We start from the raw sequence: 24,993 nt of genomic DNA, 5'->3' as shown, positions 1-24,993 counted from the left end.
AAGCGCAGTGTTGTCTGCAAACAACAGCTGGCTCACCTCCCACTTTTCTCCATTTTCTTTAACCATCTCCAATCCCTGACCCACTACCCTTGCATTTAAATCTTGCACTACCCCATCCATGTATAAGTTGAACAGCCAGGGCAACATAAAGCATCCTTGATGAATTACCACCTTTACCTCAAACCACTCACTCTCTCCATTTCTAATCCTGACACAAGCTCTACTACTCTCATAAAAACTCTTGACAGCTCCTAGAAGCTTTCCTCCTATCCCTCTTTCTGCTGGGCGACTTCAATGCCAGAGTTGGAGTGAATTACAACAACTGGAATGGTGCGCTGGGACTACATGGCATAGAAAGGTTAAACTCCAACGGCCTAATGCTCCTGAGCATGTGTGTTGAAAACCAACTCGCTATTACGAACACCATGTTTAGACAGGCAGACAAGTACAAGACGACCTGGTTACATCCCAGATCTAGGCAGTGGCATTTGATCAACTTCGTCATCTGCCGCCAGAGAGACATCCGCGATGTGAAGATCACAAGAGCAATGCACGGTGCAGAATGCTGGACAGACCATTGTCTAGTCAGATGCATCCTATCACTGCACATCATCCCACCACACCATAAAATGCCGAAAACCATCAAGCCAGCATACAACGTCGCTCGACTTAAGAACTCCCAGCAATATAATGAATTTGCAGATGACCTGGACGACCGACTAATTGCTCACGGACCCTTGACTGGCTGCCCGACACAACAATGGAAGCAGTTCAAGTCTCTGGTGACGGAGTCAGCCAGGGCCACCAATGGTCCCAAGAAGAGAACCCATCAAGACTGGTTTGATGAGAATGATGAGACCATAAAGTCACTCCTCGACAACAAACAGAAGGCCTTTATTGAATGGCAGAATGACCCTTCCTCCACCTCCAAGCATGATCGCTTTAAGCACCTCCAGAGACAGGCCCAGACAATGCTCCAAAAGATGCAGGACAAGTGGTGGGTCCAGATGAGGTCCAGAGATACGCTGACACCCAGAACTCCAAAATGTTCTACAGTGCCATAAAGGAGGTCTATGGACCCATGAAGCCGTGTACTGCTCCTCTCTTGACAGCAGACCGCTCCACCCTACTGAAAGAGAAGAGAAGTATCAACGCGCGATGGAGGGAGCATTTCTGCACTCTACTTAACCGGCCATCAACAGTAGAATCTCATGCCCTCGACCTCATCACCCAGAAACCCACAGTCCACTGCCTCAAGCTTCCACCAACGATGGAAGAAGTTATGAAGGCCATTAGCCAGACCAATTCAGGCAAGGCCCCTGGTATGGATGGGATCCCAGCCGAAATCTTTAAGTCAGCTGGACCTGTTGCCCTGGAATCCTTCTCCCTTCTTACCAACATCTGGGAAGGTGAAGAGATACCCAAAGAACTCAGAAATGCCACAGTCATCTCTCTCTTCAAGAACAAGGGCAGTAAGACAGACTGTGGAAATTATAGAGGCATCTCTCTTCTCCCCATTGCGGGTAAAATCCTGGCAAGAGTCATGGTCAACCGTCTCGTTATCCATGTCTCTGAAGACAACCTGCCAGAAGCACAATGCAGATTTCGGCCAAACAGCGGTACAGCTGACATGATCTTTGTCATGCGCCAAGTGCAAGAGAAATGCATTGAACAAAACATGGACTTGTACGCAGTCTTTATTGACCTCACCAAGGAATTCGACACAGTGAACAGGGAGGCCCTCTGGGTCATTCTGTCCAAGCTCGGATGCCCAGAAAAATTCGTCAATCTTATTAGACAATTCCATGACGACATGACTGGGCAGGTGCTGTCAGATGTAGAGGTGTCGGAGCCCTTCAACATCAGCAATGGCGTCAAACAGGGATGCGTCCTGGCCCTGATCCTCTTTAATCTGTTCTTCACCTATGTGCTCAACCATGCTTTCAGGGACCTGGACCTTGGGGTATATCTGCGATTCAGATCTGAAGGTTCTGTGTTCGATCTTCGTCGACTGAACGCAAAGACTAAGACCAGTGAGAAACTCATTCTTGAGACACTTTTTGCTGATGACTGTGCCCTCATGGCCCACAAGGAATCTGACCTACAGCTAATCGTCGATAAGTTTGCTGAGGATGCCCACCTCTTTGGCCTTACCATCAGCCTTGGAAAGACAGAGGTGCTTTTCCAACCAGCATCCATCTCTACCTCCCAGCCTCCCTCCATTTCTATCGAGGGAACTCAACTGAAAAATGCGAAGGAGTTCAAATATCTCGGCAGCACTATTAGCAATGATGGTAGCCTGGACAAAGAAATCAGTGCCAGAATCTGCAAAGCCAGCCAAGCACTTGGCCGGCTCAGAACACGAGTCCTGAACCAGCGAAACGTCAGAGTTTCTACCAAACTGAAAGTGTACAGGGCTGTGGTCCTTACCAGCCTTCTTTATGGCTGTGAGTCATGGACCCTGTACAAACGACACCTGAAGCAGCTAGAGCACTTTCACATGCGCAGCTTAAGATCCATTTTAAATATCAAATGGCAAAGCCGAGTCACAAACCTGGAAGTGCTCGACCGTGCAGAGATGACCAGCATCAAGGCCGTGATCCTCAAAAGTCAGCTCCGATGGGTGGGACATGTCATTTGAATGGATGACCACCGCCTCCCCATACAACTCTGGTATGGAGAACTTAGCTCAGGCAAGAGAAACACAGGTAGACCACGCAAGCTCTTTAAAGACTGCATGAAGACACACCTCACCCATACTAACATTCCACCAAAAAAGCTTGAAACCGAAGCTTTGGACAGACCCCAGTGGCGTTCCATCACCCTGCAGGCCCAGACCGTTTTAGAGGACCAACGCAGGGAAAACGCCAGGAAGGCAAGAGCGAGGCGCAAGGCCACGTCATCACAGCCTCCAATCAATGAACATTTCCCCTGCCCCCACTGCCCTCGCGTCTGCCATTCGAGAATTGGCCTCATAAGCCACCTCCGAACCCATAACAGGCGTTGACAAACCTCCCCGTCAGAAAACCTGAGAAGCTGTCATCATTGTAATCGACGGACTACCATCATCATATATATATACAGGTAAACGTCGACTTACGATGGCATTAGGTTTCGATAGAGCCATCGTAAGACGATTTCATCGTAAGTCGATCCCCAATTTGTGTATCACTCTGTTCCGTGGTCACTGTACCTAGCCTACCTGTATATTAACCACCAGAGATACTGAATATAGCCTATTAAACATGTACAGTAGTTTATTTAATTATTTTTATCCTTTTTACCATATTCAAACACTATAATATGTATTTTCAGTACGGAACTTAAATCTCGCGGGCAGCAGCCAATGCCAGCCGTACGACGTGACGTAATAATACTCGCATCATAAAATATAGTCACCGCTTATATCGATCGTTCTCTCTTTCACCCGCGAATTTTGAAAACCACAGAGAATGGGATTCAGGGCACATTTCAGAGAATGTAAAAACACAGGGGCGACTACAATAAATATAATCAAGACGCCGATATGGCAGCGTCGCGAATCCACTTGCTCCTCATGACGCCTACGTGTGCGGCACCGTATGGAAGGGGTTAAATTATCATATCGTCGTCGTCGTCGTCGTCATCGTAAAGTCGAACAATCGTAAGTCGCGGCCATCGTAAGTCGACGTTTACCTGTATATATAAATATATATATATATGGAAATAAACTCATCTGCTGGGATTCGAACCCCCGCCAGAGCGGAATGCTTCATATAAAGGGAGGACTGTACTGCCTGTACTACACTGACCATTCAAAACAGAACGAATTAGTTCAAGGACTAATCATTCTGCCGAGGGCACTCGTGTAGAACGTGGTATGTACTGTATTTCATCAAATCATTTATGCAGGCTACACGAGTGCCCTTGGCAGAATGATTAGTCCGTGAACTAATTCGTTCTGTTTTGAAGGGTCAGTGTAGTACAGGCGGTACAGTCCTCACTTTATATGAAGCATTCTGCTCTGGCGGGGGTTCGAATCCCAGCAGATGAGTTTATTTCCAATTGTCAAAATGACACAAACATATATATATACACACACACACACACACATACATACAGGGAGAAGGAAGAAAATTAAAAGTGGCCTATACCAACATTGACGGACTAATTTCGGGACTGAACGAACTCAATGATTATCTGTTAGAAGCAAAACCAGACATAATGGGAATTGTAGAGACTAAACTAAGAGGTGGAATACCATCCACTGTTATCGGACAAGGTTTATACAACTACTGGATAAAAAACAGGGACAAGAAACAGGGAGGGGGAATCATGTTCTTGGCCAAGAAAGACCTAAAGGTGACAAAAATTGCAGAGGGCAAAGGTAATGCTGAATTGATCATGATAAAAGTCGAAGGCAAGAATATGAAAAGTAGAAAGTTTGTGGTGACTTATGTGCCTCCAAAAACAAGCGCTTGGAAAGAAATTGAACATACAAAAATGCTAGATGACACAAGAAAATCACTCAATGAGATACTAATGGGTAAGGGTAATCTGGTAGTTATGGGGGACTTCAATTGCAAAGAAATTTGTTGGGACAGCATGACAGTGCAAGGAGGAGATGACTCGTGGGGCAATGTACTGCTAGATATGACCATGGAGTACACAATGACCCAATGGGTCCATGAAAACACAAGGTACAGAAATAATGAAGAGCCATCGAAACTAGATCTAATATTTACAACAGAGCCTGAAATAGTGCATAAAGTCCAGTATGAGACACCAATTGGAAAGAGTGACCATGTACTCATCGAAACTATACTAAAGGAAGAAATAGACATAGAGAGGAACGAAAAGCATAGGAAAGGAAGACTGAGGTACAACAAAACAGACTTTACAAAACTAAAGACATTCTTCCGGAATGCAAACTGGGAAATATTTTACAGGGAAGAAACAGCAGTGGAAGAGAAATGGAATATATTGATGGAAAACTACAATGAAGGGGTAAACAGGCATGTACCAAGACAAAAGCGAGAGAGAGAGTACATTAAATGTTGGTTCAACAAAAGATGCAGTGAGGCAAAAGACAGAAGGGACAAAGCTTGGAAAAAGTGGAGAAAAGACAAAAAACAAAGCAAATGGCAAATTTATGTTAACTATAGAAATGAGTATGTTAATGTGAGAAGAGAGGAGAAAAGGAACCATGAGAAGGATATTATAGACAAATGCAAAGAGCAACCCAAACTATTCTATCGGTATGTGAATGGTAAACTTAAAAACAAACAGGAATTGGTGAAACTATGCCAAGGAAACATAGAATACACAGAAGATTTAGAGATGGCCGAAGTCATGAACAATCACTTTAAATCTGTTTTCACCAGAGAGAAAATACCGAATTGTGACATAGACAAAAACAAGAAATCTCCCCTCATGAATGAGTTTACAGCATCACTAAAGGAAATATCAGAACATTTATCAAGGCTGGATGTCAGAAAATCACATGGCCCGGACGGTATTGCAAATTGGATTCTAAAGGAGTGCAAAGAAGAACTAACAGACAAAATACACATCTTAATAAACAGCTCACTCAAAGAAGGAAAGATACCCGAGGACTGGAAAAACGCTAACATTGTACCAATACACAAAGGAGGAAACAAAGAAGAGCCCACCAACTATAGGCCAGTATCACTAACAAGCACCATTGCCAAAATTTGTGAGAAAATAATCAAGAATAGATGGGTAAAACATCTGGAAGACAATGACATATTAAACCCAAGACAATTCGGATTCAGACAAGGAAGATCATGCTCCACAAACTTAATATGCTTTTACTCAAGACTAATAGACATAGTGCAAGAAAGAAATGGATGGGCTGATTGTGCATTCCTAGACTTGCAAAAAGCCTTTGACAAAGTACCACACAGAAAACTACTAAAAAAAACTGGAACACATAGGAGGAATACAGGGAAACCTACTAAAATGGATAGAGGACTTTCTGACTGGTAGAAAGATGAGAGTAGTGCTCAGAGAAAAATATTCAGACTGGAAAGAGGTGATCAGTGGAGTACCGCAAGGATCTGTGCTGGCACCAATAATGTTTGCTATCTATATGAATGACATGGATGAGGACGTGAACTGCTACATGAGCTTCTTTGCCGATGACGCCAAACTGCTAAGGAAAATAGAAACTGATGAGGACTGTGAAGCACTGCAAGAAGACCTAAATAGGGTATGGAACTGGAGTCAGAAATGGGAAGTGGACTTTAATACTAAGAAGTGTAGCATAATGGAGTTTGGAAAAAGCAAAAACAGAATATCAGGAAAATATAAAATTGGAACCAAAGAAGTAAAGAAAGTAGGATCCGAAAAAGATTTGGGAGTAATTATCACAAACGACTTGTCCTATGATATACAGATTAACAAAATTGTCGGGGAGACTTACAACTTGCTAAGATCAATAAAAGTGGCGTTTACATACTTGGACGAAGACATGATGAAAAAAATATTGGTTACATTGATAAGGCCTAGATTAGAGTATGCAGCGACATTGTGGTCCCCCAGTACCAAAAAGAATATAAAGAAAATAGAAAGAATCCAAAGAGCAGCTACAAAAATGGCACCTGCACTTGCAAACCTATCATACGAAGAGAGATTGGCTAAACTGGAGTTACCGACACTGGAGCAAAGAAGAGAGAGAGGTGACCTATTGACCATCTACAGAATCATGAAAGGCACAGAGGTACTCGATAGTGAGAACTTACTTAACTGGGACAAAAGAAACACAAGAGGACATGGAAAGAAAATAAAAAAACATAGCTATAGAAGAGAACTGAAGAAAAACAGTTTTCCTCATAGAGTTTTGGACACTTGGAACAAACTGGACAATGAAATAGTATGCGCAAAAACCATTCATGAGTTTAAAAACAAACTAGACACTGCAAGATACAAAGGCGGGACAACACGAGCATAGCTCCCCTTCCCGCTAAATACAACTAGGTAAATACTACTAGGTAAAATACACATATATATATATATATATACTGATACATATAGAGCTTGCAGTAAATGGAACAAGCTACTGAACCAATAAATAGGCCACACTGAGTGATTGGGAGCTCCAATATTCCTTGCCACTGTTATCACCTCCCATACACAAGTTCTTACCAAGTTAATTGAAGCCAGTGACCTTCTTCACTGACTATTACCACTGACCTTAGTATACACTGAAAACAGTACATGCAAAATAATTTTCCATATCACTGCTGGTAGTACTTAGATTTTGAATAAAGGGGTTTGCAACATCATCATTACATTGGGAAGGCCCAAATATTGGATATATAAAACTACAAACTGATATATTTGGTTAATTATAAAAAAACTATCAATCTTACCTTTATTCCACTAGGATATTATAATGCCTGTCATCCTCAGCAATAAGAGTAATTTTTGGCCAGATGCCAACATTAGAGTCTGGGTAATAGGAAATGAAATCATCTTGGCCATAACTCAGAGGTCGAACAACTTCCAATGATACTTGTAACATATGACCAAGAAGAAACATCTCAATCTGGAAACAAAAGAAAAATATATTACTCACTACAACTAAACTACATTATACATTTTCCTCTCTTTAATAAAAAACTAATATGAATGTATTGACACAAACATAATAATAATAATAATAAAATGTCTAAATACATGTAGGCAATATTTCCAATATAACTATGAAATATTTTATAGATACAAGTAGAATCATATTTTTACTCTTATCTGTAAGTGTGAAATGAGTACATTTATACAAAGAAAGAATAACCAGAGGGGCTATGCCAATATAACTGAAGAACTAAATAGCTTGAATTCTCTTCCCATTATCATCTGTGCCAATGTTAATGAATAGCCTACATTTACATATCATACATACATATACCAAAGGCTTTTTCCCCTTTATAAGGGAGGTAGCCAAAAAACAAAGGCATAAAAACCACTCCCACCCATTCCATCCATATCACACTCCACTCCCCTCCACCCTCTTATCTTGGCACCTCCTGAATGACAGGTCATCCCTGCATCTTGTCCACTGCCCTGGGTCAGAAGCAGAGTTGCAAGACACAGCATATCCACAGCAAGGCCACTTCATTAAATCAGTGACCCCCCCTCTCTGTCCCTTCATGCAGAAATGGAGAAGATGGGGAGAAATCCCTTCGGGCTGCGTCAAATTGTTCTCACACATACTCCCTCACCCCCCATCCCCCACCCATTCCACCTCATGCATCACAACATCATCCATATCCAACCATTCTCTATTTACCCCTATCTCCTGTCCTCCCCCGCCCTTCCTCAACAGACTTTCCTCTCTTCCCCAAAACCCCTTTTATCCCCATCCATCCATCTCATCCTAGGTTGCCCCCTCATGTTCACTCCTTCCACATCTGCCTCCCACACCTCTTTTACTAGTCTTTCTTCACTCATTCTTTCCATGTGTCCAGTCTTTCTTCACTCATTCTTTCCATGTGTCCAAATCATCCCAATATTCTTTCACCCACCCTATCTCCCAACTCCCTCTCCACCCCTGTTCTCCTCCTCATCTCCTCATTTCTCACTATCTATGCTAGTAACCCCTATCATACTTCTCAGACACCTCATCTCAAACACAAACTCCTCTCTTATGTTCCATGTTTCTGCCCCATACAGTGCTGTTGGCACAATCACTCCTTCATACAATCTTCTCTTAGCATCCATTCCCAAATGTCTATTTCTCATTACATTTTTTAATCCACCAAGGCATTTACTCGCTTCTCTCACTCTACATTCTACCTCCATCTCCACTCCTCCCTTTCCTGCCACATTCTCGCACAATCACTCCTTCATACAATCTTCTCTTAGCATCCATTCCCAAATGTCTATTTCTCATTACATTTTTTAATCCACCAAGGCATTTACTCGCTTCTCTCACTCTACATTCTACCTCCATCTCCACTCCTCCCTTTCCTGCCACATTCTCACCCAAGTATCTAAAACTATCCACTTCCTCCAGTCTCTCTCCCTTAATACTCACTTCCAGTCTGATGCCACTTTCTCCCCTTGTACATCTCATCACCTTAGTTTTATCCACATTTATCTTCAACTTCCTTCTTTCACACACTTTCCCAAACTCTGTCACTAACTTCCTCAATCCCTCCTCTGATCCTAAAACAAGTGCAGTGTTGTCAGAGAACAACAGTTGGCTTATCTTCCACTTTTCTCCATTTTCTTTAACCATCTCCAATCCCTGACCCATTACCCTTGCATTTACCTCCTGCACCACCCATCCATGTATAAATTGAACAGCTAGGGTAAAATAATACATCCCTGATGAAGTCCCACCTTTACCTCGAACCACTCACTCTCTATTTCTAATCCTAACACATGCTCTATTACTCTTGTAAAAACTCTTGACAGCTCCTAAAAGCTTTCCTCCTATCACATATATCTGCAATACCTCCCACAGTGCCTTCCTGTCTACCCTGTCATAAGCCTTTTCCAGATCCATAATGTTTGCTGGAGAGAGGGTAGAGTACCGGAGGACTGGAGTAGTGCCTGTATAGTTCCTCTTTACAAGGGAAAAGGGGACAAGTGTGAATGTAGTAATTTCAGAGGGATTAGCCTGTTGAGTGTAGTAGGGAAGGCTTATGGGAGAATCTTAATTGAGAGGATTAGGAGAGGAACAGAAGGAGTAATTGGTGAGGAACAGTGTGGATTTAGGACGGGTAGAGGTTGTGTAGATCAGATCTTTGTGGTAAGACAGATATGTGAGAAAGCTATAGGAAAGGGGAAGGATGTTTTTTGGGCTTTTATGGATCTGGAAAAGGCTTATGATAGGGTAGACAGAAAGGCACTGTGGGAGGTTATGCAGATTTATGGTATAGGAGGAAAGCTTTTGGGAGCTGTCAAGAGTTTTTATGTGAGTAGTAGAGCATGTGTTAGGATTAGAAATGGAGAGAGTGAGTGGTTTGAAGTAAAGGTGGGACTTCGTCAAGGATGCGTTATGTCGCCCTGGCTGTTCAACTTATACATGGATGGGGTGGTGCGAGAGGTGAATGCTAGGGTAGTGAGTCAGGGATTGGAGATGGTTAAAGAAAATGGAGAAAAGTGGGAGGTGAGCCAGCTGTTGTTTGCGGACGACACTGCGCTTGTGGCAGGGTCAGAGGAGGGATTGAGGAAGCTGGTGGCAGAGTTTAGGAGAGTATGTGATAGAAGAAAGCTAAAGATAAATGTGGGTAAAAGTAAGGTGATGAGATGTACAAGGGGTGAAAGTGGCAGTAGACTGGAAGTGAACATTAAGGGAGAGCGACTGGAGGAAGTGGATAGTTTTAGATACTTGGGTGCAAGTGTAGCAGGAAAAGGTGGAGTGAAGGTGGAGGTAGAATGTAGATTGAGAGAAGCGAGTAAATGCCTTGGTGGTTTAAAGAGTGTAATGAGAAATAGACATTTGGGAATGGATGCGAAGAGGAGACTGTATGAAGGAGTGATTGTGCCAACAGCACTGTATGGGGCAGAAACGTGGAACATAAAAGAAGAAGAGCGAAGGAGTTTGAATGTGTTTGAGATGAGATGTCTGAGAAGTATGGTGGGGGTTACTAGGCTAGATAGAGTGAGAAATGAGGAGGTGAGGAGGAGAACAGGGGTGAAAAAGGATTTGGGAGATAGGGTTGATGAAAGAATATTAGGATGGTTTGGACACATGGAAAGAATGAGTGAAGAAAGACTAGTAAAAGAGGTATGGAAGGCAGATGTGGAGGGAGTGAACATGAGGGGACGTCCTAGGATGAGGTGGATGGATGGGGTGAAGGGGGCTTTGGGGAAGAGGGGAATGTCTGTTGAGGAAGGAAGGGAGAGGACGGAAGACAGAGGTGAGTGGAGAATGGTTGTATATGGATGATGTTGTGACTGCATGAGGAGGAATGGGCGGGGGGGTGGGGGGTGGGGTAGTATGTGTGAGTAAATTTTGACGCAGCCCGAAGGGATTTCTCCCCGTCCTCTCCTTATATGCAAAGGGGGACGGAGAGGGGGGGTCGCCGATTAAATGAAGCGGCCTTGCTGTGGATGTACTGTGTCTTGCGACACTGCTTCTGACCCAGGGCGGTGGGCAGGGTGCAGGGATGACCCGTCATCCAGGAGGTGCTCAGATGAGAGGAAGGGTGGGAGGGGTGTGGAGTGTATTTAGGGATGAAATGGGTGGGAGTGTTTTTATGCCTTTCCCTTTTTGGCTACCTCCCTTGGAAGGGGGAAAAAGCCTTGGTATATGTATGTATGTATGTATAATAGCCCAAAATACATTCTTACCTTTTCCTTTAGATTTCTCACATATCTGTCTTATCACAAAAACCTGATCTATGCAACCCCTACCTCTCCTAAACCCACACTGTTCCTCACCAATTATTCCCTGTTCCTCTCCTAATCCTCTCAATCAAGACCCTCCCATAAACTTTTCCAACTACACTTAACAAGCTGATCCCTCTGAAACTACTACACTCACACTTTCCTTTCTCTTGTAAAGTAGAACTATACAGGCACTCCTCCAGTCCTCTGGCACTCTACCCTCTCTTAAACAAACATTAAATAACCTCACCAGCCAGTCCACCATCAATGTACCTCCTTTTTTCAGATATTCTGCATGGCGCCCATCCAACTCAGGTGCCTTACCTACTCTTATCATCTTAATGACTGCCTTCACTTCATCTTTCCTTATTTCTCCTCCATTTTCCTCACTCATCATAGTCATTTTCTTAGCACTTCCTCCTTCACATTTAGCAATTCCCTAAAATACTCTGCTCATCTTTCTCTTACTGCCTATTATCATCTCTCCATCTGCACCCTTTACATTTTCTTCTCTACTTCATTCGCTTCCTCTTCCTCTCTTAATTTCTTTCCAATTTTTTTTTTATTACTTTTAAAATTTTGTCATACTCTTACCCCATTTCACATCTGCTCTCCTCTTTGCCTCCTATATCTTATGCTTTACTTCTCTTCTCTTTTCTTTGTACTTCTCATATGATTCCCTCGTCCTATTTTGTAACCAATCTGTGAAAGCTCACTTCTTCCCTCCTACAACCTTCTTTGCTTCCTCATCTCACCACTCACTACCCTTCCTTCTATTTCCTCCCATACTCCTTGTTCCACACACCATCTTTGCACACCTTATGACTCCCTCCTTGAACCATCCCCATTCCTCCTGCACTTCTAGTTCTACTCTATCCTTCACTCCCTCTCACTCCTCTCTCAGCTTCTTCTTGTACTCCTTCTCCTTTTCTCTCATTTAAGCAGTTCACTCTAAGCACCTCCCTACCTTTTTTCCTTTTCCTCTTTCTCCATCTATCCTCCACTCTCAACTTACCTTCCACCAAAAAATGATCTGATATTCCCCCACCCTCTCCCCTTAGAACATGTACATCCTTAACTCTTCCTACTATACTCCTGGTTACCACTATATAGTCCATTAACACTACCACCCTTCCATCCACCACCCTCTCCCATGTGTACTTATGCTTGACTTTCTTCCTAAACATTGTATTTGCTATCAACATCTCTCTTTCTAGACACCTCACCAACTCTTCACTACAATTTTTCCTGAAATTCCACACTTCCCAACCACTCCATTTTTCTTTTTGTAGCTACATAAATTCTTGTAACTGTATTTGTTTCTTATAATTTGAACCATTCTTTCTGTTCATCTTTGATTTTGGATATTTTCTTCATTTACTCAAGCCTTCTCATTGCTCTTCTTCACATTGACTTTCAACTTAATTTTTCTTCTTTAAACTTGTTATACTCTCTTAATAATTCCTCAGGTTCTGATTTATATTGTTCCTTCTTTGATGTCATTTCACTCAGTTCATATATTCTATAATTCTTATTGACATGTGGAGTTGATGAGTTATTGCACACAGATACTGTCAATTACAAAGGTTCATTTGAGTTTTTATTGTAGTGTGTAATTAATGATTCTTACATACATACATACATATACCAGAGGCTTTTCTTGAATGCTAATTATATTTTGCATGAATGTTCTCATAATCACGAGATGTGAATATTCCAGATTTATGTTACTGATGGGTATAGATACCAACACGTCATGACAAAATAAGTCTTGTTTATCTTGGCATTGTGTAAAGCATCTGGAATGTATGCCACGGTTACTTGTAATTCATACATACATACATACATAAATATACCAAAGGCTTTTTCCCTCTTACAAGGGACTTGTAATTCATGATACTGTAAAAGTATTTATGATAGTACATTCAACAGTACTTATTGAATCCTTGGAGATATAACACTGATAAAAGACAAACTCACCAGACAAATATATCAGTAAGATTGTGAGGGAGACATATTGGTAGCTCCAAAACATTAAAGTGGCTTTTCACTTATTGTATAAACAGAAGATGAAAAAAACTCTTAGAAACTCATAATCTGCCCAAGACTGAAATAAGCATCTATGGTATGTTCTCCACATTTAGTGAGATATAAGCAAGATCAAAAGGATGCAAAGGGTGGCAACCAGACTGGTTCCCAGCTTGGCAGACAAACCACATGATGAGAGAATAAAAGCATTGAAGCCACATTGAAAAATAAAAAAGAAAGAGGCAGGTAAATCTCTTGGGAGGGATGGGAGGGCTTGAAGATTGTGGGAAATATATTGAAAAAGACTTAATGTCTAAAGGATGTGAAGAAATACAACTACTTCCTGCCATTCCCATTATTCAAGTGTGCATCATCTCACAGTAAAATTATACTTTTTTTACTACCTCTCACTGATTCTTAATTGCTCTCTCTTTCTTATTTGCTCTCACTTACTCTAACTCAATCTCTCTCATTTGCTCACTCACTCGTTGCTCTTACTTGTTGACTTACTCAATCTCTTACTCTCACTCAGCCACTCCTGTTCATTTGTTCTCTTACTCCATTTTGCTCATTTTATCACTTCTGCACACTCATTTGTTCTTGCTTGCTCATTCACTCTCTTACTATATCTGATAAACCCCTAGACAATTTAGAGGAATGTAGAGGTGGACAATAACATTCAGTTATTGTATTTCTTGTGTTATGTGATTACACAGATATGTGAAATTCTATTGATATATTAATTTTTTTAAAGTTTCTTAATGCAGATGTCACAGTTTCTCTATATGGTTAAAACGTGGCAAAATAGATCAAATATCTGGTCAAGTTCAGGGTCATGGGATGATAACCAGAGTGATTCTTCTTAAATTAATAAAATCATCAACCAGTTGACAACAAAATTCTTAAAATGATGAATCTGTTGTATTCCATTCAAAGTTGAACCATCTGCTATGGTATCATACATGTAAACAAACTTGTGGAATTAACCACAATAACAGAGAAAGTATCTTCCAGTACAGAAGAGCTTCCTCAAATAGGTTAATTCCTATCATATTGAAAAGGTGCCATGCCACACAACTAAATAATTTTTTTTGACATTAATTAGAATAAAGACTGTGAACTGGTATTGAAAGGGTTTAGTTATTGGACAACAGATGAAAATATACATACATATACCAAGGCTTTTCCCCCTTACAAGAGGGGTAGCCAAAATGAAAAAGGCATAAAATCATTCCCACCCATTCCATCCCTGAATACACTCCACACCCCTCCACCCTCCTTCTTATCTTAGCACCTCCTGGATGATGGGTCATCCCTGCACCCTGTCCACTGCATTGGGTCAGAGGCAGTGTTGCAAGGCACAGGACATCCACAGCAAGGCCGCTTCATTAAATCGGTGACCCCCCCTCTCCATCCCCCCATGCAGAAAAGGAGAAGGGGAGAAATCCCTTTGGGCATCGTAAAATTTTACTCACACATACTACCTCGCCCCCATCCCCCCACCCATTCCACCTCATGCATCACATCATCATCCATATACAACCATTCTCCATTCACCCGTCTTCTGTCCTCTCCCGTCCTTCCTCAACAGACATTCCCCTTTTCCCCATCCATCCATCTCATCCTAGGACGTCCCTTCATGTTCACTCCCTCCACATCTGCCTTCCATACTTCTTTTACTAGTCTTTCTTCATTCATTCTTTCCATGTGTCCAAACCATCCTAATACTCTTTCATCAACCCAATCTCCCAGCTCCCTTTCCACCCCTGTTCTCCTCCTCACCTCCTCATTTCTCACTCTATCTAGCCTAGTAACCCCTATCATACTTCTCAGACACCTCTTCTCAAACACATTCAAACTCCTTCTCTCTTCCTCTCTTATGTTCCATGTTTCTGCTCCATACAGTGCTGTTGGCACAATCACTCCTTCATACAGTCTCTTCTTAGCATCCATTCCCAAATGTCTATTCCTTATTACACTTTTTAATCCACCAAAGCATTTACTCGCTTCTCTCAATCTACATTCTACCTCCACCTCCACTCCACCTTTTCCTGCCACATTTGCACCCAAGTATCTAAAATTATCCACTTCCTCCAGTCGCACTCCCTTAACCCCTTTGATACAATGACGCCTACGTAGGCATCATGAGGAGCAAGTGGATACGCGAGGATGCCGATGTTGGTGTCTTGATTATATATATTGTAGTTGTACCTGCGTGACCCCCATACTCTCTAAACTGGCTTCATCATATTTTCTATGGTTATCAAAATTCACGGGTGAAAGAGAACGAGCAATACAGCAGTAACCTTATTTTTCATAACGCGAGTATTATGATGCAACATCGCACGAATGGCAGCTAATGCTGCGTGCGAGATTTTGGCCCGGAGTGAAGGGGTTAATGCTCACTTCCAGTCTGCTGCCACTTTCACCCCTTGTACATCTCATCACTTTACTTTTATCCACATTTATCTTCAGCTTTCTTCTTTCACACACTCTCCCAAACTCTGTCACCAACTTCCTCAATCCCTCCTCCGATCCTGCCACAAATGCAGTGTTGTCCGCAAACAACAGCTGGCTCACCTCCCACTTTTCTCCATTTTCTTTAACCATCTCCAATCCCTGACCCACTACCCTTGCATTTACCTCTTGCACCACCCCATCCATGTATAAGTTGAACAGCCAGGGAGACATAACGCATCCTTGACGAAGTCCCACCTTTACCTCGAACCACTCACTCTCTCCATTTCTAATCCTGACACATGCTCTACTACTCTTGTAAAAACTCTTGACAGCTCCTAAAAGCTTTCCTCCTATACCGTATATCAGCATAACCTCTCACAGTGCCTTCCTGTCTACCCTGTCATAAGCCTTTTCCAGATCCATAAAAGCCCAAAAAACATCCTTCCCCTTACCTATAGCTTTGTCACATATCTGTCTTATCACAAAAATCTGATCTACACAACCTCTACCCGTCCTAAATCCACACTGTTCCTCACCAATTACTCCCTGTTCCTCTCCTAATCCTCTCAATCAAGATCCTCCCATAAGCCTTCCCAACTACACTTAAGCTAATCCCTCTGAAACTACTACATTCACACTTGTCCCCTTTTCCCTTGTAAAGTGGAACTATACAGGCACTCCTCCAGCACTCTACCCTGTCTCCAGCAAACATTAAATAACCACACAAGCCAGTCCACCATCACTGTACCTCCTTTTTTTTACACATTCTGCATGGCATCCATCCAGACCAAGTGCCTTACCTGCTTTCATCATCTTAACAACTGCCTTCACTTCATCTTTCCTTATTTCTCCTCCATTATCCTCACTCATCATGGTCATTTTCTTAGCACTTCCCACTGCAACCATCTTTCCCTCCCTATCCTCCTTCACATTTAGCAACTCCCTAAAATATTCTGCCCATCTTCCCCTTACTGCCTTCTCTTCCATTATCATCTCTCCATCTGTACCTTTTACCTTTTCTTCTCTACTTGATTCTCCTCCTCTTCCTCTCTTAATTTTTTTCCAAAACATCTTTTTTTATTACTTTCAAAATTTTCTGTCATACCCTTACCCCATTTCACATCTCTCCTCTTTGCCTCCTTTACCTTGTACTTTACTTCTTTTTTCTTTTCTTTGTATCTCTCTCCAAAGCTGGGCCAAAGCTCTACCAACTGAGCTAAAGGAGCTCAAAAAGTCTCCAACTTGGAAGTTGACCTAACTTCTGAAGAACTAGTCGATTGCTAATTGGTGTCCTAACTTAATTTTAAGGAGATTCAAGCTTAACTCATAGCCAATAGTGAAGCTGGTATGATTGAAAATATAAACATGATAAATTTAAGTTTCTTGCGACACTGCTTCTGACCCAGGGCAGTGGACAGGATGCAGGGATGATCCATCATCCAGGGGGTGGCAAGATAAGAGGGAGGGAGGAGGGTGGAGGGGAGTGAAATATGTAGGGGATGGAATGGGTGGGAGTGGTTTCTATGCCTTTTCTTTTTGGCTACCCCCCCCATGTACGCGGGAAAAAGCCTTTGGTATATGTATGTATAAATTTAAATTTCCCCAAGTCACATACATTTACAATTTACTTCCGTACTTTTCAATAGATAATGAGTATGGATTAAACATAAAACTTATACAGCTCAAGGCATTTTTCTCTATGAAGATTTGAAACCCAGGAAGAAGCTTTTTCATATAAAACCACTATGAATGAATATAATAAAATTCCAACCTGCTCTAATCCAGCAGTATCTCCAACTGCATTGAGATGATTTGCCAGGAATTCCTTGGGTGTTTCTGAGGATTGTCTGGCAAACATAATCATTGCAAATAAGGGTACACTATCTCCACTGATGTTTCTTTGGTAGAGGTCCACTGCAGCCATCATCATGTGTAGCTTTATAGCCTCACATATCTTGATATCAATGTGTGGATTGCTGTTTAAAGCTGTGAGCACCACTGAATCTTTATTTTCACAACCCATAATGTCTAACACCTGAGGGGAAAGCACAAGAATTAGTCATCAGATCAAAGCACTCATCAATTAGTCTTTTAATCATACTGCTGTCAATTGTGTAACAAAGCATAAATTCATTCCAAAATCAAAGAACTTGGTGCTTTAACTCTTTTAGTATGATACAAACAAGTTAGTTCTCTTGAAAACTCACTAATTTGTCTAAAGTGTCCAAACAATCCTTGAAACCCACAAGGACATTATCACTAGTATAGGAGAAACGTCGAGCAAAAGTCCATTGCTTGAGCCATTGTGCCCCCTCGAGAAGGTGGGTTGATAAGGATTTGTATGTGTCACATCCACTGGGTAATGGTAGGCCACGACGTAATACCTGATAAAGTGCAGCACGCACAGCACAATAGTTATCACCTCTTATTTGCCTGAGGTGATGCAAATTCAGTTCTAGAGGAATAGCAGAGTAACCCTGGGGAAGAAGATTAGAGAATATTGTTAAAGATGAAGCAACAACAGATAAAATACTAAATGCGGAGTGAAAGAAAAATGTGTGTGCATTTACCTAATTGTAGTATACAGGGAAGGAGCAATGCTTGTTGCATCCCATCTATTCTCTAATTTTCTAACATAACTAGACTCAAATCCATGTACATTTCCAACTTAATCTATATCCTTGATTTCCAATTACAGGTGCACCTCACCTTACGTCATTAATTGGTTCCAGGAGACACGATGTAAGTTGAAAAACGACGTAAGTTGAATTTGCTTATATGTAGGCTAGACAGGCCTGGAGTAGCCTAGGCTAAAAGCCATTTCCCAGTACTGTATTTTACTTATGAATGCATTTTCGATAAGGTTAATAAAAACCTATTTTAAGTTTCAAAACAAAACATGTATTTACTATTTTGTAATTGTGGTAATTGTTATGGGAACTGCATTGTTTACCTTGAGTTACGGTGATTTCCCGAAGGCTTGTTTAATTTCGAATCGGGAACCTTTCCTGAAACTCCATACCACACTATCGTAATTTTAATCTACTATTTAACTCCCCTCCCTCTTTATTTCTATTAAACCTATGTTGTAATTTTGATTAACAAATCGGGAACTTTGAGAATTTACTTAAAGTATTAGTTGTCCCGTGGCCTCGAAGCTTTTTTTGAACTCGTAAGAATCCCAGCCGAACAAGACTATGTTTCATGAACTGAATGCCAGATCATCTTCAGCGCTGGTACCAGACGCTTCTAATAGAAACCTCGGCTAAGGTATTTTACTGTTCGCACGAAGCCTCAAGAATTCACTTCAAATTCAGACCTAATGTCTGAGAACTCAACCAGGTAAGTTCTCAGACGTTCTTGTAATTGATGAATCTTAATTACCAAATAATTAAGGGGGTACGTGACACCTAGGGGTCATTTTCTAAACTATTTAGAGTAAAGAGCTGAAACTTCTCAGGTAAATAGGTATCCATGTTCCCTACATTTTAGGTGAAACAGAATGATGTATGTACACATGACATATACCAGTAGCAACATTTAAAAGTGCACAGCATCATAATACGTGGACCAATTTGTTTTATATTTTGGCTATGATTAGTCAGTAGGCACACCTAGGGCCAGTCATTGAGTAATTGAACAATTTTCTTTATACTTTTGCATACAGGCATTTCAATTTTAATGTTCGGCAAAAATCGTGAAAAATTACATTTTTTTGGTCTTGTTTCCATTATTACTCCTCTTTCATCTTATTCAAAATATTCGAATGACCGGCCCTAGCAGTTACTAAATGTAATATTTTCTGTAAGTTTCATCTAAATCTGATGTATTTCAGATTTTTTATGATTAAAAAAAAGTAAAAAAATATCGAACGAAGATATGGCGACTTGAAATATAAATATATCTGTAACTTGCTTATAGTTTCACCAATTTGACTGATTTTTTCATGGCTTAATTCTTATTATATAATGGATAAGTCCAGTAAAAATCATCAACATATTTTAATTATAAGTACTTTAAATAATGAAAAACTAAAGTATATCACAGTAGTGGCGACGCACAGACGACACCATCATATAATTTGCTTTTTTGGACATTTGTCGGTTTCTTCATATGAAACCTCACTGCTGGGGGTCTTCGGGGTATCTAAATCATTGGAAAGAGGTTTATTTTAACCAGCAGTGGGTGCCTTTAGAAGTGAATCCTCTCTTACTCCACGAACCATCGATAGTAACTTTTACTTCCGGTAAAGTTGGGTCTTCCTTTTCTAATGCTGCATGTACTTGTTCCCTTGTTTTTTCCAAGAGTTCCTCATACTTCTTTATGCTGGTCTCTATAATATGATGGCAAAGTTTACTAAACGTCTTGTGATGTATCATTTTCATGTTCATTGCCATGCACATTTTCTGTACTGCAACATCCCCACAGAGTAAGCCGGCCTCCACAACTGTTATGTATTGGTCCTGGAGCTGCAGCGTCTACGTCGTGGGACCACCCCCCAACCCCAAGAGTTGGGGGCCAAACGGCAGCATCTACCCCTGGCCACCGGCTCTACGCAGGTGGCACCGATCCCCAAGAGGAGCTACGCCTACCTTGGGGAGTACCACAATCCTTTTTCCCAACATGCAATATTACATTTTTTCTGCACCGAGGGGTGATTTTCCGGCGATCACTCCTCTTCTACTTTTAGCTGGAGATGTAGAGAGCAATCCTGGGCCCACCACAAAATACACATGCCCAACATGCTCTAAACCCATTACTTCGAGCAGACAGACAAAGGGCTCAGTTCAGTGCAATATGTGCAAAAACTGGGCCCACCTCACTTATACAACACTTGCTGACACAAACCAATACACAAACACTTGGACATGTTCTACCTGCCCTCCAGTAACTCCACTCCCACCTCCCCAACCACAGCCAGCACCCTCACCCACTCACAATTTCCCTCTGCCCTTACCCCCGATTAGTACTCCCCTTCCTTTGTCCCCGATCTCTCCTTTCCCCCCCCTCTGACCCAGATCCTACACCTTCCCCACTACCACCCCAACCTCAACCCCAAACGGCAACATACAACACATACAAAACACACAACATCAACATATTACAACACAACATTGACGGTATTAACACGAAAAAACATGAACTTGAACACTTTCTTAAACAACACAACATACACATTGCGATTTTACAAGAAACAAAACTAAGACACTCACACAAAACACCATCATTTCATAATTACACCACCATCAGACAAGACCGGACTGACGGCTATGGCGGTGGACTCATCACCCTGATCCACCACTCCATCTGTTTTGTGGACACAAGCGCCACAACCAAAATTCTCCTCCCTACCACAGATAACACAACAGAAATCCAATCCATTCGAATCCGCACAGGCAACAAATCAACACTGACAATAGTTAACATGTACATTCCCCCCCAATCATCCCCCACAGTTCCAGACACCTTCAGGCCTCATTTTAGCCAACTAGCCTCAATCCCCAACCTGATCATGGGTGGAGACTTCAACGCCAAGTCGTCTGCCTGGTATGTCGACAACCCTGACACAGACAGAGGGCTTGATATACAGACTCAGTTTGACTCATTGACTATCATGAACAACACACATAATCATACACATATCCCACACCAAGCCCTCTACACTCCCTCCTCTCCTGATATCACCTTTTGCTCCCCCTGCCTAACCCCAACAACATCATGGAGAGTGGTCGGAGCCCTTGGCTCTGACCACCTTCCAATCATCATCACCACCAAAACAAGATGCACCCCAGTCGGCCACAGACACACTTACACCAATTACAAGAGAGCTAACTGGGAAGCTTTTACTGAAGAGACAGAACAACATTTTGAAACACTTAACAGTACACCAATCACAAACATAAACAATGCTGTGCACACTTTTAATATTAATCATACAAAATGCAGACAAGAGATACATCCCTAGAGGCAACAGAAAATCACACAACCCCAACTTCACACCAGAAATCCAAAGCCTCATCAGACAACGTGACACACTTAAACACGGTACCCCCACACCTATCCCTCAAAACATAGCAGACCAAATACAAACACTAAACACTGTGATTGCCAATAAAATACATGAACAAAAAACACAAAATTGGCAAAACTTTATCAATACACTTGATCACAAAACAAACACCAGCAAATTGTACAAAACACTCAACAGCATTACACTATCCAACAGTAACACTACACGCTCTCACGCAGCAATAATCACAACAACAGATAATCTACCCTCAAACAGACAATAAGCAAACGCACTCATACGTCATTTTGCACAGACAAGCCATCTCACTTCTCACCCTGACGACCGACGCACCATTCGACGTAAGAAAGACTTTCCCACAGACTCAGACTATATACCCTTCATAGACAGTCAGACAAAACTCATAATACATAGTCTCAAGCACTCATCTGCCTGTGGCCCTGATAACATAAGCAACATCCACCTAAAACACATTGGACCACAAGGTATACACGCACTCACAAACATTGCAAACTACAGCTATTCACACAACACTATACCCGACATCTGGAAGCATGGTAAAATAATCACCATTCCAAAACCGAACAAAGACCCAACAATCCCAACATCGCACCGTCCAATCACACTTCTCTGCACCCCCTCTAAAGTCATTGAACGCCTAATACTTAAACTTGTCACACCACATATTCCCCTTGCTGACTCACAACACGGTTTTAGGCCACTACACTCCACAAACACTCTTCTGACAAACCTCACACAAACCACAACCTAACAAATAAAATATATAACACAGACATGCACAATAACACCAAAAGATGGCTGGCCAATTATCTGGCAGGTAGGAATGCTTACGTGTCATATAATGGCCAATCATCGCACATCAGAAACATTAAGAACGGAGTACCACAGGGCTCAGTTCTATCCCCCACACTATTTAATCTATACATGCATGACTTACCCACGCCAGACACCTCAGAAATACAAATCTCTTCCTACGCAGACGACATAACAATCACATGCACACATCGTAACACAGACAAAGCTGCAGAAATAATGCAGCCATACCTTGACACACTCAACACATGGTTCATCACAAACAGACTCAAAATAGCTCCAACCAAATCTACAGCAACACTTCTCACCAACTGGACAAAAGAACACAAATACATACCTCATCTCTACATCAACAACACTCTAATACCACACACAAACACACCGAAAATTCTTGGTGTAACATACGATACATCCATGTCTTTCAAACAACACATCACAAACATAAAAAACAAATGCACACCCAGACTTAACACACTTAAGTCAATCACTGGAACAACATTTGGACAAAACAAAGAAACTAATATAACAATATACAAACAATGCATACGCTCAGTGTTGAATTATGCGAGTCCTGCATGGGCTCCTAATCTCAGTGAGACACACCACAACACCCTTCAAATCATACAAAACAAAGCCCTAAAAACAATTACAGGCTGCACAAATACAACACCTACAGACCATTTACACCATGAAACAAAAGTCCTCAAAGTCAAGGACCACCTCGACATGAGAGGCACACAAACACTTGCCGCAGTCACCACAAACACATTACACCCGCTACACTACATAGCAGAACACCCACACACACCAAGAAACATTAAAACAACACCCAAAGACCTTTATCACGCACAGATACTCTCTTCTCTTCCTCCACAACCACCAAATACCAGCCTCCGGAAACATATTCATAATCATATCACTCACCGCTCCATTAACACACTGAAAGACAACACACTGCTGCATGCCAGACCCCCTGATATCCACCCTTCTGAATTCTCTCTCCCACGAAAGGACAGAGTCCACTTGGCCAGACTGCGGTTCAGTCACCACCCAGCACTTCTAAGCTACCAGAAGAGGCTGGATGACCGCATTGTGAACAGCTGCCCAGGATGTAACACTTCACCCCATACCATACAACACATAATGGAAGACTGCATTATACACAATCATGCATGCAAACAACACAACATATGCTCTATAAAGGATTTGTGGGAAAACCCAGTTTCGGCTATGGCATTCCTTGGGGAGACGGGACTGCTCGGACAGACAATCTAAGGAACGACAACAACAACAACAACTGTTATGTATTTCATAACTTTCATTTCTACCGCTTGGTGAAGTACATCATTTGCTCATTTCAGAGCACAACTTTCATTCTGCCTGAAATGTCTTCACCATTCCACATTCTCCTATCACTTCAACATACATCTTCTCACCACACTGGCATCTAACAAGCGAATTTATCCACGGCAAAAAACTGCTCTTCTCCACAATCATAAATTCACATTCATTCTTATCTCCCCTCTGTACAATTTCATAACTAATATCTAATTTTCTTGCTGTATTCGAAATGAATAAAGTACTTGATGGTGTAGAACCTGGCTACATATGTTGAGAGAGGTGGAAGTGAGGGCAGTGGTGGAGTGAGAGGTGGTGAGGTCTAGGCTAGTCGTCTTTGACTGTTTGCCATCTTTAACTGTTTTATTTTGTCATTGTAGATGTTCTTTTTGCTACCCATGATGACTGTACTAATGACTAATATGTACTAGCTAAGGTAATATAGTGCCAGGAAAGCTCATGAGACATGCGTACTTTTTCTTTCAAAGCTAGTCGGTAACTGACGTCCAGCTGAGCTATAAGTTGGGAAGAGCTATCCCTCCACCTTCCTCCCTTCCCCTCCACCCTCAAACTGGTCGTTGAAGCATTGGGCGAGCGTAAATTCAATCGAATTTCAACGTTATTCGATGCACCTGAAGGTCCTAAGTGGCACGCCCCCCTCTAGTGGGTTGCGCCTTTAACTCCGTCCATTTAAACCCCCGCCCAAGACATTTAAATTGCGCGCCGCTGGAAAATTATTTGTCGGGATTTATTTCTAGATGGTATACAAACATTTTGAGCAGTTTTGAAAAATGCTATATCTTGACCAAATTCACCCCCCCAGGTGTCGCGTACCCCCTTAAGTAAAAAAAAAAAAGTACCTGTACTTTAACTTTACCAATGTGTACAATTTGGTGATGTTTACATCGCTAAAAGGTATTTCACAGTGCTGTACTTTATGAATGCATTGTCAATAACATATGGTA

General features: G+C 41.8%; 1 protein-coding gene across 8 annotated transcripts in view; it reads right to left on the bottom strand.

The window, feature by feature from the left end:
- Positions 1-24,993, bottom strand: part of LOC143027610 (uncharacterized) — a 327,317-nt gene that overhangs the window by 66,093 nt on the left and 236,231 nt on the right. For 5 of the 8 annotated variants that reach the window (XR_012966618.1, XR_012966619.1, XM_076188969.1 and 2 more), the window contains 3 exons: positions 18,036-18,305; positions 17,600-17,863; positions 7,374-7,549 (listed from right to left, as the gene is read on the bottom strand). Coding sequence is in view for 3 of the 8 variants with exons in the window: in XM_076188969.1 (XP_076045084.1) it covers positions 7,376-7,549; positions 17,600-17,863; positions 18,036-18,305 (708 nt within the window). In the remaining 5 variants the exon portion in view is untranslated. Of the gene's footprint in view, positions 1-7,373; positions 7,550-17,599; positions 17,864-18,035; positions 18,306-24,993 lie in introns of those variants that run through there. The other 3 variants (XR_012966621.1, XR_012966622.1, XR_012966620.1) reach the window with 1 other exon arrangement.

Source organism: Oratosquilla oratoria, chromosome 8 (assembly GCF_046742065.1).
Source record: "Oratosquilla oratoria isolate Oo_2021 chromosome 8, ASM4674206v1, whole genome shotgun sequence".
Classification (NCBI taxonomy): Eukaryota; Metazoa; Arthropoda; class Malacostraca; order Stomatopoda; family Squillidae; genus Oratosquilla; species Oratosquilla oratoria.
Note: the sequence above shows the minus strand (reverse complement) of the source record. Positions and strands in the feature narration are given on the sequence as shown.